Source organism: Vipera berus, assembly GCF_964194415.1.
Source record: "Vipera berus genome assembly, chromosome: 3".
NCBI classification, from domain to species: Eukaryota; Metazoa; Chordata; class Lepidosauria; order Squamata; family Viperidae; genus Vipera; species Vipera berus.
The window spans coordinates 76,031,480-76,046,467 of NC_138204.1; the positions used below are offsets into that span (position 1 = coordinate 76,031,480).

The 14,988-nt window shown below is 38.5% G+C and overlaps 1 protein-coding gene across 8 annotated transcripts in view; it reads right to left on the bottom strand.

Moving 5' to 3' along the window:
- The window catches only part of FUBP1 (far upstream element binding protein 1), a 32,156-nt gene that overhangs the window by 15,888 nt on the left and 1,280 nt on the right, over positions 1-14,988 (bottom strand). For 5 of the 8 annotated variants that reach the window (XR_014026102.1, XM_081325094.1, XM_081325093.1 and 2 more), the window contains exons 2-13: positions 12,261-12,351; positions 11,454-11,516; positions 10,627-10,668; positions 7,082-7,121; positions 6,044-6,093; positions 5,887-5,958; positions 5,615-5,672; positions 1,124-1,286; positions 943-1,041; positions 744-845; positions 323-425; positions 131-231 (exon numbers count right to left, since the gene is read on the bottom strand). Coding sequence is in view for 7 of the 8 variants with exons in the window: in XM_081325094.1 (XP_081181220.1) it covers positions 131-231; positions 323-425; positions 744-845; positions 943-1,041; positions 1,124-1,286; positions 5,615-5,672; positions 5,887-5,958; positions 6,044-6,093; positions 7,082-7,121; positions 10,627-10,668; positions 11,454-11,516; positions 12,261-12,351 (984 nt within the window). In the remaining variant the exon portion in view is untranslated. Of the gene's footprint in view, positions 1-130; positions 232-322; positions 426-743; positions 846-942; positions 1,042-1,123; positions 1,287-5,614; positions 5,673-5,886; positions 5,959-6,043; positions 6,094-7,081; positions 7,122-9,100; positions 9,255-10,626; positions 10,669-11,453; positions 11,517-12,260; positions 12,352-14,988 lie in introns of those variants that run through there. The other 3 variants (XM_081325097.1, XM_081325095.1, XM_081325099.1) reach the window with 2 other exon arrangements.

The window sequence follows — 14,988 nt, forward strand, 5'->3', positions numbered from 1 at the left end:
CTTCCCAAGAGCGAGGGACAATTAGTTTTAACAGAAAAATGTCTATGCGCATGTCTTCCTAATAAAGGTTACGAAAAAACATAAGATCAGTATTTTATAATAATTAAGATTGCCCAAACTATTAACCAACCTGAACGCTTCGAAGAAGATCTGTAATAATTTCAGCTGCATGCTGACATCTGTCTGGTGGTCCTGTGATCTGTGCTATTCTATCAGGTGTTGTTCCATCATCTACAAAAACAATAAGTATTTTACAAGTATTTAAGTATTATAGATAAAAAGCATGATGCAATCGGTATATTTTCCCATGGAGAAACTCTACCTGGTTTAAACTGAATCCTTACACCAGCATCATTCTGTATCTTTTTTATCATTTCACCATTTCTTCCAATTACAATACCAACTGCAAACCGTGGTATTGGTACCTTGAGAAACACAATATATTTTAACAAATGTTAAATAAGAATTTTAAAGCAGATCAATGTAATATGTAACTTTAGGAAAAACACCATTAACTCAACAGTAATCAACTGGGCAAGAATACCCGAAAGAGAAATTAAATGGTCTGAAGTATTTTTAAGCATTTTAAAGCCAATTTTACAATTAGTATTTAACAGGAAGTAAAGCATCATAATCAAGATGGCTTAAATTAGTGAAAGCAATTGGAAATTTATGTTTGTTCATAGATAAGGATGAACACAGGCCTAAAGTACAATTTGCCAAAAAATATTCATCATACTCACATCTAATCCTTCATTGCCTCCTATTCTTGACCCATATTCATTTCGTACCTCTCTGAAGCCACCTTGATCACGAATTAGGTCTAAAACCATTTCCTTTGCTTGCTGAAAGAAAAATGAGTACACATAAGATGCAATGATCTTACAATCATACAATTGTATTTTGGAGAGATACAATTTAACATTTAAAATCTGTTCTTACTTGGACTTTGTAAGGATCTCCTGTGATCCTAAGAGGCTTATCTGCTCCAGTGTTCTGTGGTCCATCTTGAATCATCACCATTTTAACACCTGCACGCTCCTATTTAATAAAATTAATGCATTCAGATCATAAAAATATTAAATGTTCACACATAATTTTAGAAAATAAAATGCTAGCTTACTTGAAGCTGTTTTATAGTTTCTCCACCCTTTCCAATAACTAATCCAGCTTTGCTAGCTGGAATCATGATTTCCTGAACAGCATTTCCTGGGCCATCACCATGATGGAATCCTGGTGTAGGTCTTCCCTTTTCAACAATCTGGTCAAGCAATCTCTTTGCAGATCTTGAAAAAAAATAAAAAGTATTTGCAATTAAAAAAATGTATGAAAAATAACATAATTAGCAAGAGACAGAATATTTAGAGTGATTGCTAACTAAAAACCATTCTATTTTATAAACTTTGAAATGTGTTATTTGCAGCAATATTAAATGGGAAAAATAGAGAAAATGAGAATGCATGTGATTTCTTCATACTATTAGCAGCCATACTGGACCAATAGTACACTTCACCTGTTGTATGCCAGACTTGAGAAAACAATTATAATTGAATTCTAGCTGAAACTATTTATGTTACTTGGGTGATCATGAATGTATAAGTGTTGCTAAAAGACCATACCACAACTGAACATGTTGTGTACTTATTTATTTATTTATTGATGGGATTTATATCCCGCCCTATCTCCCGAAGGACTCAGGGCGGCTAACAACAAAACATATAATAAGTACAGAAATCAAGATAAAAATAAAATTGAAATCATCTGTGCAATAGATTAAAATTAAAGAATTAAAAAAAATAAATTAAAAATTCTAAATATAAATTAATTAAAATGCCTGTCAGTCCAGGTCAGCCTGGTGGAACAGGAGTGTTTTGAGGCCGCGGCGAAGGATTGGAGGTTTTGGGCCATCCGAAGCTCAGGGGGGAGCTGATTCCATAGGGCTGGCGCTCCCACAGAGAAGGCCCTCCCCCTGGGGGTTGCCAGCCGACATTGCCTAGCTGACGGTACCCTGAGGAGGCCTTCTCTGTGTGAGCGTACTGGACGATGGGAATTTGTTCCCGGCAGCAGATGGTACTGCAAGTATCCCGGACCTAAGCCATGTAGGGCTTTAAAGGTAAGTACCAGCACCTTAAATCTCACCCAGAGGGCAACTGGTAGCCAATGCAGCTCACGCAGGAGGGGTGTAATATGGGAGTATCGGGGTGCTTCCATCACAACCCGTGCAGCTGCATTCTGCACCAGCTGAAGCCTCCGGGTGGTCTTCAAGGGCAGCCCCATGTAGAGAGCATTACAGTAATCAATACGGGAGGTAACGAGTGCGTGGGTGACTGTACGTAGGGCATCTCGGTCCAAAAAGGGGCGCAATTGGTATATAAGACGAATCTGTGCAAATGCTCCCCTAGCCACGACTCCAATATGATCTTCAAAACTGAGTCGTGAATCTAGGACGCCCAGATTGCGTGCTCTATCAATGGGAGGTAACATCTCTCCTCCTATAGTCAGAGATGGAACCTCTTGGACTAAGCGAGATGACGGTATGTACAGCCACTCAGTCTTGGCCGGGTTGAGTCGAAGCCTGTTTTCTCCCATCCAAATCTGTACCGCTTCCAGGCAACGGGACATCACATCGAGGGCATCACTGGGTTGGTTCGGGGTGGAGATGAATAGCTGGGTATCATCAGCATATTGATGATATTTCACCCCGAAGTTACGGATGATCTCTCCCAGCGGCTTCATATAGATGTTGAACAGGAGGGGCGAGAGCACTGAACCCTGAGGCACTCCACAACTAAGAGGCCTAGGGCTTGACCTCTGCCCTCCTGCCAACACCGTCTGCGAATGGTCCGAGAGGTAGGAGGAGAACCACCGCAGAACGGTGCCTCCCACTCCCAGCCCCTCAAGACGACGCAGTAAGATACCATGGTCGATGGTATCAAAAGCCGCTGATAGATCTAATAGGACCAGGACAGAGGAATAACCTCTATCTCGGGCCCGCCAGAGATCATTCACCAGTGCGACCAATGCTGTCTCCGTGCTGTGCCCGGGTCTGAAACCCGATTGGTACGGATCTAGATATTCAGCTTCCTCCAGGTTCAAAGGGAGCTGTCGTGCCACCACGCTCTCAACGACCTTCGCAAGGAAGCGAAGGTTGGAGACAGGACGGAAGTTGTTTAAAACAGCTGGGTCCAATGCCGGTTTCTTGAGGAGGGGCCTTACCACCGCCTCTTTCAAGGCGGCAGGGAAGTACCCCTCACTCAGTGAGGCATTGATAACTGCTAGGAGCCAGCCTCGTGTAACCTCCCGAGATGCATAGACTAGCCAGGAGGGACACGGGTCCAACAAACATGTGGCGGCACTTAGTTTCCCCATGATCTTGTCCACTTCATCCGGAGTCACAGGATCGAACTCTTCCCAAATGTACTCGGCCAACTTCATCGTTTTCCTCTCGTTAGATACTGCCCAGTCAGAGTCTAGACCAGCCCGAATCTGAGCAATTTTGTCCACCAGATATTTACTAAATTCCTCAGCCCGTCCATGTAGGGGGTCCTCTCCCGTCTCTTGACTTAAAAGGGAGCGGACCACTCTAAATAGGGCGGCCGGGCGGTTATCTGCGGACGCAATGAGGGTGGTGAAGTAGGCGCGCTTTGCCACCCTCATTGCCACAAGATAAGATCTAGAAAAGGATCTTAACTGTGTTCGGTCAGACTCAGACCGACTGGTTCTCCAAATGCTCTCTAGGCCCCTTCTCTGGCGTTTCATCTCCCGCAGGTCCTTGGAGAACCAAGGAGCGAGTCGGGACTTGCGCCGGGTCAGAGGCCGCAAAGGGACAACGCGGTCGAGAGCCTCCGAAGCAGCCTGTTGCCAGGCATTAACTAAGGACTCGACCGGGTTGTGGGAGAGGGAGGTGGGAATCGGTCCAAGCGCCATCTGGAATTTATCTGGGTCCATCAGGCGCCTGGGGGCGGAACCACCTGGTCGGTTCCGCCTCCTGACAGCGGGGGGTGATGTGACGGAGGCCCAACCGCAGGAGGTAATGGTCTGTCCATGAAAGGGGTTGTGATGTTGGAGTAACCCCACCCAGTCCATTTAGCCATTGCCCAGAGACAAAAATAAGATCAGGCATGTTTCCTCCCTCGTGGGTTGGGTCCTGAGTAATTTGAGTCAGGTCCATGGCCGTCATGGAGGCCATGAACTCTCGGGCCACTTCTGATGCACTGCCTAGGGAAGGTAGATTAAAGTCTCCCAGTACCATAAGTTTTGGAAATTCGATCGCCAATCCTGAGATGGCATCAGGTAGCTTGGGTAGAACCGTTGCTGTGCAGCTTGGAGAGAGGTATACCAGAAGTAGGCCCAACTGACCACCAGGACCCCATCTTAAGAGGAGGGATTCACATCCGTCTATCTGAGGGGCAGTGGCCTCCCGCGGATGGAGGGTTTCTCTGATAACGACCGCCACGCCACCTCCCCTACCCTGAGCTCGAGGTTGATGTAGCACACGGAAACCTGGAGGGGATAAATCAGTCAGAGGGACCCCTCCCTCTGGGCCCAACCAGGTTTCCGTGATGCACGCCAGGTCTGCGTCTTCCTCCTTGATCAAGTCATGGATGAGGGGAGCTTTATTCACAACAGACCTGGCATTAAAATAGATCAGCCTGAGCTCAGGAGTCTGCCCTCCCTCTTCCCCAGGACAGCAGGTGAGAGCCAGAGGGTCAGAGCGGGCCACAGCTTGAAGATAGCGGGGGCGTGATCTCAGATTACGATATGGCCCTCTGCTCATCCATCTGCTGCCATTCCCAATTACTGTGGGGATCGGTATCCCTATCCCATCCCCCTGGGTCACAAGACTCTCCCCGGCCCTCATATTGCCGCGGCCATTGGCCAACCTAGAGTGAGACAGGTCCGGTAGGATCCTCCCCCCTCCCTAACCTTTCACAAAAAAATTAAAAGAAAACCCAAGAGCCTCTTTTTGGCGCCATGCCACCTCTCGGGGTCCCAGGACCCGTCATTAAGGAAACTTATTGCACTTTTCCTTAAAGTAACAGTATTATAAAGCGGGTCATCACATGATTGTGCCCGATTTCATAACCATTTTTGCCTGGGTGTTAAGCAAATTCACTATTTGCTATGGGATGTATTTTTTAGGAATTGGAAGTAAATGCCAGTTTCTGGAAAAATCATTGTAAATTGCTGCCATTTGACTGTGGATGATGCATATGTGGTCTGGTTGCTGAGTTCCCAAAATGTGGCCACGTCAGAACTGCAAACATTAAAATTTCAAATCTGGGTTATCTTTCTTTTGTGTTCTGTTATAATTTGAAATGGTTGCTAAGAAACTGGTTCTAAGTTGAGGACTATGGGTAATTGGCCTCAGTAGAGCTACTAAATCCTCCAAACAATCTGGAAGAATAGTATTTTCCAATGACTCGACTGAAAAATCAGAAACTTTTACACTGCAGATTGTTCATATTTCAGTCAGAGCTATATATATTTTGTGTGCCATAGCATACAGCCTGGTACACTTTTATTAGGCAAAGTTAGAACACTGCACATATTTGGAAAGAAAATTATTAACAAAAAATATTTCAACACAAACAGCATTTGTGAATAAACTTACTGTACTGACTCAGGTGTCCCAGTCAACATGCAAGATCTTTCAGGAAGTCCACCACTATCTATAAATGTAAATAGCATAGAATAAACACTAATAAGCAGGTATCAGTAATTTGCTTTTAAGAGTTTAGCAATAGGTAACTCAATTATTTCATGATTGTTTCAATTTCACTGACATAAACTGACAATTTAAATCATCAAAGTAATTTGTGTGCATGCAACATTAAATTATGTTCCATCTATAACCTAGTAAAATAGAGAATATGAAATAATTACCAGGTGCAATCTGTATTTTACATCCAGATTCTTGTTGTATGCGAGATATCTGTTCTCCCCCTCTGCCAATTACTTGAGAAACAGACAAATAAATTAATGGATTAATACCTTGTACTCCAACAGCTTTAAATATATTGTAGTAAATACCTATACTCACTAAATCCAACCATTCCATCTGGAACTTTATATTCTTCTGTCATTACAGGCCTGGAGAAAGAAAAACACCACAAACTAGTATTTGTACCTAGATTGAAGTAAAGTTCTCTCTTCAAATAAGGAGGCACATCATATTTATATATTTGCTAATTTTATTTCTACTCAATTAATGTTCTTTGGTTTCCATATTCTGTTTAAATCACTATGCCTACAAAATAATATTGCAATTTATATGCATTTTAAACATACATAACATTTCATTTTTTAATAAAGTCACAAACAAAGCAAAATATATAAGAACAAAAATAGGGAATAAAATGCTAGGAAATTTCAGCAAAACTATTTCATAACATTTTGAACTTTTTATTTTTTAAATGAAAACACTTAATTCTAAAGTATATATGGCAATTTTTTTGTTCTTTGACCTATGGTCAAAAGAAAATACCCCACAATTACAATTAAAAGATTTCAGGAGACTTAGGGGAATCTAATGCAGCCCACCCTACTTTTTCATTTCATTTACTTTTTTGGTATATATAACATACATATTTAACAAGTGTTGCAACGAAGAGAAAATATTTTGCCAGCATCGTGCTGAAGAAGAAAAAACTATATCTATCTTGATAAGTGCAATGGAAATGTGAGTGAAAAGAAATGCAATTCTTTAACTTTCAGTGAAGTAGCACAGTAAAAAAACAAGTATTTTCAACTATATAGCTGTTTAACATGCGACTTAAAACCTAAATTTCTATCTCTCAACTAATTACCTCATCTAGTTCAATGTCAATGTTCAATGTGAACATTACCTGGCAAACAGTAAATAAATATTCCCTAGCCAGTTGAAGCTAAAATTATTTCAATTACTGATTGAATTAACTATATGAATTACTTTCAACGCAACAGTTTTTTGGTGTGCTCACAAGGGACAAAATAATTCACAAAGCTGATTCCCGATACTGATAACTGATATAAATTTCTAAAACAAATCAATAAAAATTGTAGTTTATAAGGATCAAAGTAAAGAGAAATAAAATCTTACCTCTGTTGCTGATGCATGGGTGGTAACTGATTTCCAAAAGCTAAAATGAAATATTACATACTTTGACAATTTCACCAAATAATCTGCAATAATGGCATACGATACACAACAGCAAAAACATACAGGATTAGCTTCACTTCAATATGTTTGCATTTGACTAACATTACACATTTTGCCAAAACATCATTAATGCACAAATACATTACTGGATATGAGATAGCTCAGAATTGGTACTAGAAAAAACATAGAGGTAGTATTTGGCTTGGCCAATTCCACCTAATAAGTTTAGTTATTTCCTTCTCTTTAATTTATTTATTTATATTTAAATTTGCTATGAACTTGCTATGATTTGCAAATCTTGGCAAGCATAAATAATTTATTATTTGGCAAGTAAAGGCAAATGGTAGCTTCTGTAAATCAGAAATAAAAACGTGAAAGGGAAAATGAGCCTTGGTGGAGCAGTGGGCTAATGCCTCCTTAAGTAACACCAGCTGCCTGCAATTAGTGCAGGTTTGAGTCCCACCAGGCTCAAGGTTGACTCAGCCTTCCATCCTTCTGAGGTAGGTAAAATGAGGACCCAGATTGTTGGGGACAATAAGCTGACTTTGTAATAATGCCATTTGGGGGGGGGGGGGGCGAAAGCCCTAATAAGCAGGCATATACATAGAATGAAGGCTACATTGATTTGTGCTTTAGATTGTAAGCCGCCCTGAGTCTTCGGAGAAGGGCGGGATATAAATGGGATTTAAAAAAAACACATAATACCAAGGCAGTCTCCTTTAAATCAAGTTTGATATCCAGCACCTGGAAGTTGTTTTCAACTAGTTTCTTTCAGGATGTGTTTATAAGTGACTCTACAATTTGATAGCATCTATTTAAGTATGAAAAAGGGCCTGATCCTGTTTAGTTCTAAAGCCAAACAAGTGTGTTAGACACTGGTGTGGGGTAGGGCTTTTTTGCTTAAAAAGTTTTTCCCCCTGTATTTCTTTCTTTTTACTTTACGTTTTCTTGCATTACACACTTTAATGAGCTTTCACTCGCCTAAACAATCAGTGTCTACCAGAATACAAAGCAGGAAGAACCACATAAACCAAAGCCCTGTTTGTGATACATGTGGTTTTCAAGCAGAAACGGCTGCTGCATTTAGCTGAATATATTAATGAGCTTTATTCAAATACAATTCAATTAATAAAAAGGGAAAAGTTCTGGGTTTTCAAGAAAATATTGTTGGTTAGCTTTCAAGGTTAACTGAAACTATTCTGCTTCATTTTTAACTTTTAACTTGATATTTTTAAATGAAACCAAGTTTTATATAGAGAATGCTAAACAATATTTCATATATGAAGGGCTAACAAAGATGTTATTCAACTAAATTTAATAACTTCTGTACTTTAATACGCTTCAATGTAATTGTAACTTCTGAGCGGGTTTAACAAAAACAGCCACTGTCTTAATTTTTTTCCAGGCTGCAAAACATAAATTAGATTAGGTAGTAAGTCAGTAGACCTTACTTCTGGATAGAAGGAATAAAAATACTGGAAGATTTTAAAGTCCAAGTTCTAAATTTTCATTTCTACCTTCATCAAACTGAGAAAACTGAATATACAAATGAATTAAAATAAGTTCATCAATTGTGAAATAAAATCAAAAGAATTCTAACAAAGTATTGATTTACTGATGGAACAGTATGATTCAACATGGTAAGAGGAATATTTCTACAGAGGTAGCACAGTGTACTACCAAAACATGGCTTGGAATCTATCAGTAATAAAAAAAGAAATTAACACCACACAAACACCTCTAAGGACTTACAGGAGACAAAGAGCCTATATTGCTAAACTTTATACTTCTAATCTCTCTCAATCTCTCTCTCTCTCTCTCTCTCTATCTATCTATATATATATATATATATAATATTTTTTATATATAATATAAAAAAATAAAGTATTTCTAACAGTCTACCTACAGGGTTCCATTTCTATTTAACTGACTTAAAAATTCAAGCAAATGTTTCATTACCTTTTGTGACTATTTAAAACATTTTTAGCTGTAGAATACCTTGTCTTCTATTTGGAAAGGAAGCTTCTTTTATATCAGAACCTTGAAAGGTCATCTCTACATCTAAGCAACCAACTATAAATAAAAAAGTCATGTTCTATATATGTTTATTAGTTTTTGACTTAGAGTGGTATGAACTCAATCACTACTACAAATCTTGCTTTATGGTTTCAACCAATGTGACTCTAGTCACTTTCTTTTAATTAAAATTCTATTAAAATAGAGCTTATTCTTGACTCCTAAGTACAGTTCTCAGGAATTAAGATTGACTCAAAGACCCCTGAACCCACCACAACTAAAATTATAAACAGCCACTAGGAAAGTTGCATCTATAGTTCCCCCACCAAACTCCACAATAAGACCATGCAAACTTAGGGCATGGCAAAAGCAAGTGAACCATGCTGAATTTAAAACATTATATTTTCTTTGGATCCAAACAGCTGCAAATACCTACTCCTGCCAGAATATAATTTTCCAAGTGGAACTCTGTTCAAAAATATCTAAACTACTGAATTATGCAGTGTCCTTTTGAATCTATTTTCTCCTATAGGTGAAATCTTGTGTACTATTATTAGAATATATATAATCCAAGTAGATTAGCAAACACTCAGATGTCAGTTGAAATTAAGGGTTAAAATTAACCTGTTATTTGGAAAAATGATAGATAACTTATTATTCCTTTTCATTAACATGAAACCATTGTTTTAATCAAATAGCATCAATTACTTGTTGTTCATTAAGTTTATTTTCCTATTTATGTCTCTTATTACTAGCAAAAATCAGCTATCTATCTCCAGTACAGGACATTCACTCTTTGTAGCTAATGAAGTATAGCTGATGAAAGTTTATGCCTTTTAATAAACTTTATTAGTTGGAAAGTGATATAGGAAGTACTTGACTTACAATCATTCATTTAATGCCCATTTAAAGTTACAAAAGAACTTAGGACCACTTCTCACACTTATGACCACTGCAGCATACCCAGTCACATGATCAAACTTCGGTGCTTGGCAACCGGCCTGTATGTACAATGGTGGGCAATGTCCCAGGGTGCTGGAATTGTCATTTGCAACCTTCCTAGGGAGCTTCTTGATAAGCGTTATCAATGGAAGAAGCCAAATTTGCTTAACAACCACATTATTCACTTAACTACTTTAATGATTCACTTCACCATGGCAAAAAAGGTCATAAAATGGGGCATGTTGCCTTGTTGAGCAACAGAAATGTTGGGCTCAATTGTGGTAGTAAATTTAGGGTTACCTGAATCAGATTCCTGATTTTTTACCATCAGAAACTTAACAGGAGCTCTGCTCCTATTCCTGCTGGTACCACCTAAAATTCTGCACATAGCAAGATGATATAAAATTGCAAATGTTTGCTCTTATGGAGAAGAGTCAGAATAGATTAATATACAAACTTAAACAGCAGCACTAATTTGTGTACAGTATATATTATCATGATAACTTGTTACAGCAAATCATACTTACAATCATTGTTTGGGGGAGCAACTTTCTTAGGTTCTGGTTGATCTGCAAAATTAAAATTTTTTTAAATGTTTTGGGTCATAAATATAGATAACTTAAATAAATGGCTGTTCCAGAAGTTCAGAATGCAACTTGTCCAGTGCATTTTAGCATGTTTTTGAATTTTCAGGGAATAGATCATCTAAACAAAGAAAAATCTTATGTGTTTAACATTTGGTTAGTGTAATTGGGGAAAAACGCAAAGTACTTTCATTTATCATATATCATGTTCAATAAAAACACACAGGTTTAAAAACGGTATCATGGATATCCAGGCACTAAAATGTAACCAACATTTAACTGTATTATTAGCAATTTGACACTAAAGCTAATGATGCTTCTGTAACAAAAACTGAAACCACCATTGTGAGAAATAATCATTCTACAATTAAGTCTGACAACAACCACAATATTAAACAGAAAATCAAAGTTTAAAATTTAACCAACACATAGCAATACAATCTCAAACTGGGGACTATCATTCAAGCTTCCTTTTCAAATACTGAAAATTTCACAGCATAAGACTTCAAACAAGAGATTCAAAACCACTACCATAGCTACTATCCAAATTCGTTTAGTATGAGTGAAAGTCGCAGATAACCAAAATCTGATAAAAATTACTTTAAATGTTTCCTTCCCACCCCATATTAAGGAATACATGAACCACCATGATTAAGTGCAGTAAAGTCAGACACATATTCCAAGAAATGTGTGTGTCATCCATTGCAAAAGATTCACTAGTTCATTTCACGTTTACATACTAAACACAGGTAATAAATAAAAATTCCTGCCTTTAAAAGGAGAGGGCATTCCCTCCCAGTGTGTTGTACTGCTCGGACTTGTCCAAGAGCCATCTACACATAAAATAAAAAGAATACATTACATACATCATTTGAAGCATCATTAGCTCAATCTTGAATATTAAAAGCCTCACCATTAATAAAAGGCACTTCATTAAAGTACACAAGTACTCCTTGTCAAGAGCCTTGAAAATTTTCTGCAAACAAAATTATATTCCTTCAAAACCTACATCTCTTCCATGATCAGAAATCTGTCTTCATGAATTTAAAAAATACTACACACTTTTAAAAGATAAACACGGTAAACTCGTTTAAGCCCATGAGCCTAAAAATTAAGCTTGCTATATATTTCATTAACACATTGTAGAAGGAAAAAAAGTCACAACATCATCTTATCTGGGTTCAAACAAATTAGAAGACATTTTCTCCAAAATCTAGCTGTAAATTTGTAATTTTGGTAAAATTAAGTTTCATTTTAAAATGATGCACCTGCACAATGCAAAGTCTGAATGAGTAATTCAAGAATATTCTGAATTGACTATAGAATTTGTTAATGTTTTAATACAAAGATGAATTTTCAAAGAACATTTACCTACCTTCCCAGATTCTTAAAATGTAAACATCATTGCTATCTACTTTTACGAGTACCCTAGCTAGCTTTTATAAAGTCATATCTAAAGATCACATATATGCTTAAGATGGACTATTTCATCTTTTAAGCAGAAACTGCACAAACTCTCACACACACTCTTCAGTTTATAATTTTGAGAAAATATATATTAGCATCTTGCGGCATACCTCCATCTTCAAGTGGTCTTTTTTGTCCCCCATAACTGTAATCATTTGAATTCACAGATGTCCCTGATTCATTTCCAATTTTTGCTGCAATCTGGAAAAAAGATACACATTTACTTTTACCAACAGAATTACATCATACTACTGAATATAGCACAAATAAAGCACAATGTGTTTCCCCTCCGAAAGAGGCACCAAGTCTTATTTTCAGGGGGTGTCTTTTCCACTCACCTCATGGTGGTGGTACTGACAGCACCGCCTGCCCACTTCTTCTCGACAGCCCCGCTCAGCCTGCCTACTTCTTCTGTGGCCGAAGGAGCAGCTTCATTCTGCAGTTGAGAATGGAGCTCCAGCCAAGCATTTCTCAGAGGCCTTCTGGAAAGGCCTCTGACTACAAAATGCAGGCCAGAGCTCCATTCTCAGCTGAACAATGAAGCTGCTCCTTCAGCTGGTGAGGCAAGTGTCGATCCATGGTAGGCCTGGCTGCAATGGTAAGCTCCAACCCCCCACCCCCACCTGATTTTTTAGGTGTGTGCCTCCCCCCAAAACTAGGGCTTATTTTTGGGGTAGGTCTTACTTTTGGGGAAACACGGTACTTAGCATCCATACAAGAAGCATTCCTTTATTATGAAATCATTACTGATAAGTTTTATACAGGCTCCACTGATTACTAATTATATGACACAAATATTCTATATTTGTTGCAGTCATTAATGAATATTTATGAAACTGCTTAACATACTAGTTGCTACTAGCTAACTATGGTCTGTTTTGTCTAAACCAGACATGTCAAACACAAGGCCCAGGGGCCGGATCCGGCCCATGAAGTGGTTTCATGCGGCCCGCGAAGCCAACCTGGAAACAGTGAGGGAACGGCCCCCACTGCCTTGGCCCTGGCCCAGAGACCCTCTTTCTGCCAGAGACCCTCAGATCTGTCCCACTCCTGCCCAGGTCCCCATAGGCACCCTTGATGCGAACAATGTAGGGCTGGCCACGCCCACCCAGTAGGCCATATGCACTCTAGCCACGCCCACCCAGGCCGTACCCACCCAGCCCCTTGAGGGCAACCACAATGCTGATGCGGCCCTCAATGAAATTGAGAAATTGGGAAATTGGGAAAGAACCTATACCTTGATATATAAATCTATCTGATCCTTTACAGCCTACCAATGAAAGAACTTGGCTGAACAGTCCAGTACCCATTATCAATCTGTGTAGATTCCCCATAACAGAGCCAACGGGAAATATGAATTGAATGAATCTACACTACCAAGAATACAGAACTATACTTAGTGCAGTTATAGACTAGGAATGTGTACTATATATTTAAAATCTACTAAATGTTAGACAAGGCCCCCCTCTTTTTAAAACATGATCACATAATGTTTCTATCAGCAGTCCAATCTTATTTGTGCTTCCTAAAAGTCAATCCCATTTGTTTCAGAGCACTTCAGCAGAGCTTACTGCTAAGAATAAGCTATTTAAAATAATCTTGATGAAATACCCAAGTGCAGTTGAAAAAGATCAGCCCAAGATCATGCAAATGACTTTGTCTGCAGGTTTCTAACCTGATGCCTTAACTACTACCCCAAGGTAAGATATAATAATTTGCTCACCAATGTATAAGTGTCAGACAACTTCAAAATAACTGTTACCACTACATACCTCTTTAATTGCACCATTTTTATTTTTCCCTTCTGTTCCATGTGAAATATTCTTTCTGCCTTTAATCTGAAGTAAATAACATTTTGAGTTGAAATCCAAATCAACTCAATTTCAAATTCAACTCCAATAGAAACTAATCAAGGAGAGAACCAACCTAGAACTAAGGAGAAATTTCCTTACAGAACAATTGATCAATGGAATGACTTGCCTCCAAAACTTGTGAGTGCTCCAACACTGGAGACTTTTAGGACAAAATTGGTCAACCATTTGTCTGAAATGGTGTATAGGGTTTCCTGTTTGAGCAGGGTACCTCCAAGGTACCTTCCAACTGTTATTCTGTTATTCAAACAAAAGTTAATAGGAGTAAATAAGGAACTGATTAAATTGAAGGTACTTGCCATGTTTAAGCCAATCCAATAGATCAAACTTGACTTGGCCCTGGATTACATATAACACTGGGAACTTTTTCAAGCTCCCTCAACTTCAGGGTTACATATCCCCTTAAGTCCCCTCCCCCAATCATACCTTTAACTTAGAACATTATTGCTTGTATAGTTTTAAGATGTCATATATATTCTCTTCCCTTCTTCCACTAGGCCTAATGGTATAACTTATCTCTTTTTAAAGGAAACGTGATTTTATTCCTATTTAAGAAGATGCACTAACACTGAAAGTCATTTTGAATTTGAAAACTGTACTGCATGTGGTCTCCACTGCATATATGCTTTTCTCTTTCTATAATTGATTATATTTCAAAAATGTGAAATTTCTTTATTAAAACACAAAGAGAAACAGGAAACGAAGCTTCACATTACATTATTTTAAAACAATCTCTTCAGTAATATAACAGCTCACGGAAGCCAAGAGTCCATGTTTTCTACTTCACTAAAATGCTTCAACAAGATTGCTTTGCCCATTTTTCAATTAGCTGAATTTTCACTGAAAATGAAAAGAATTCTAAATCAAATTTTATCTTTGCTTCCATCAATGAAATACACTTAAAAGAGTTCAAAGCCCGAGAACAGCACTGAACGCTTCCAACAGGAAAAGAGGGGAAACATCTATT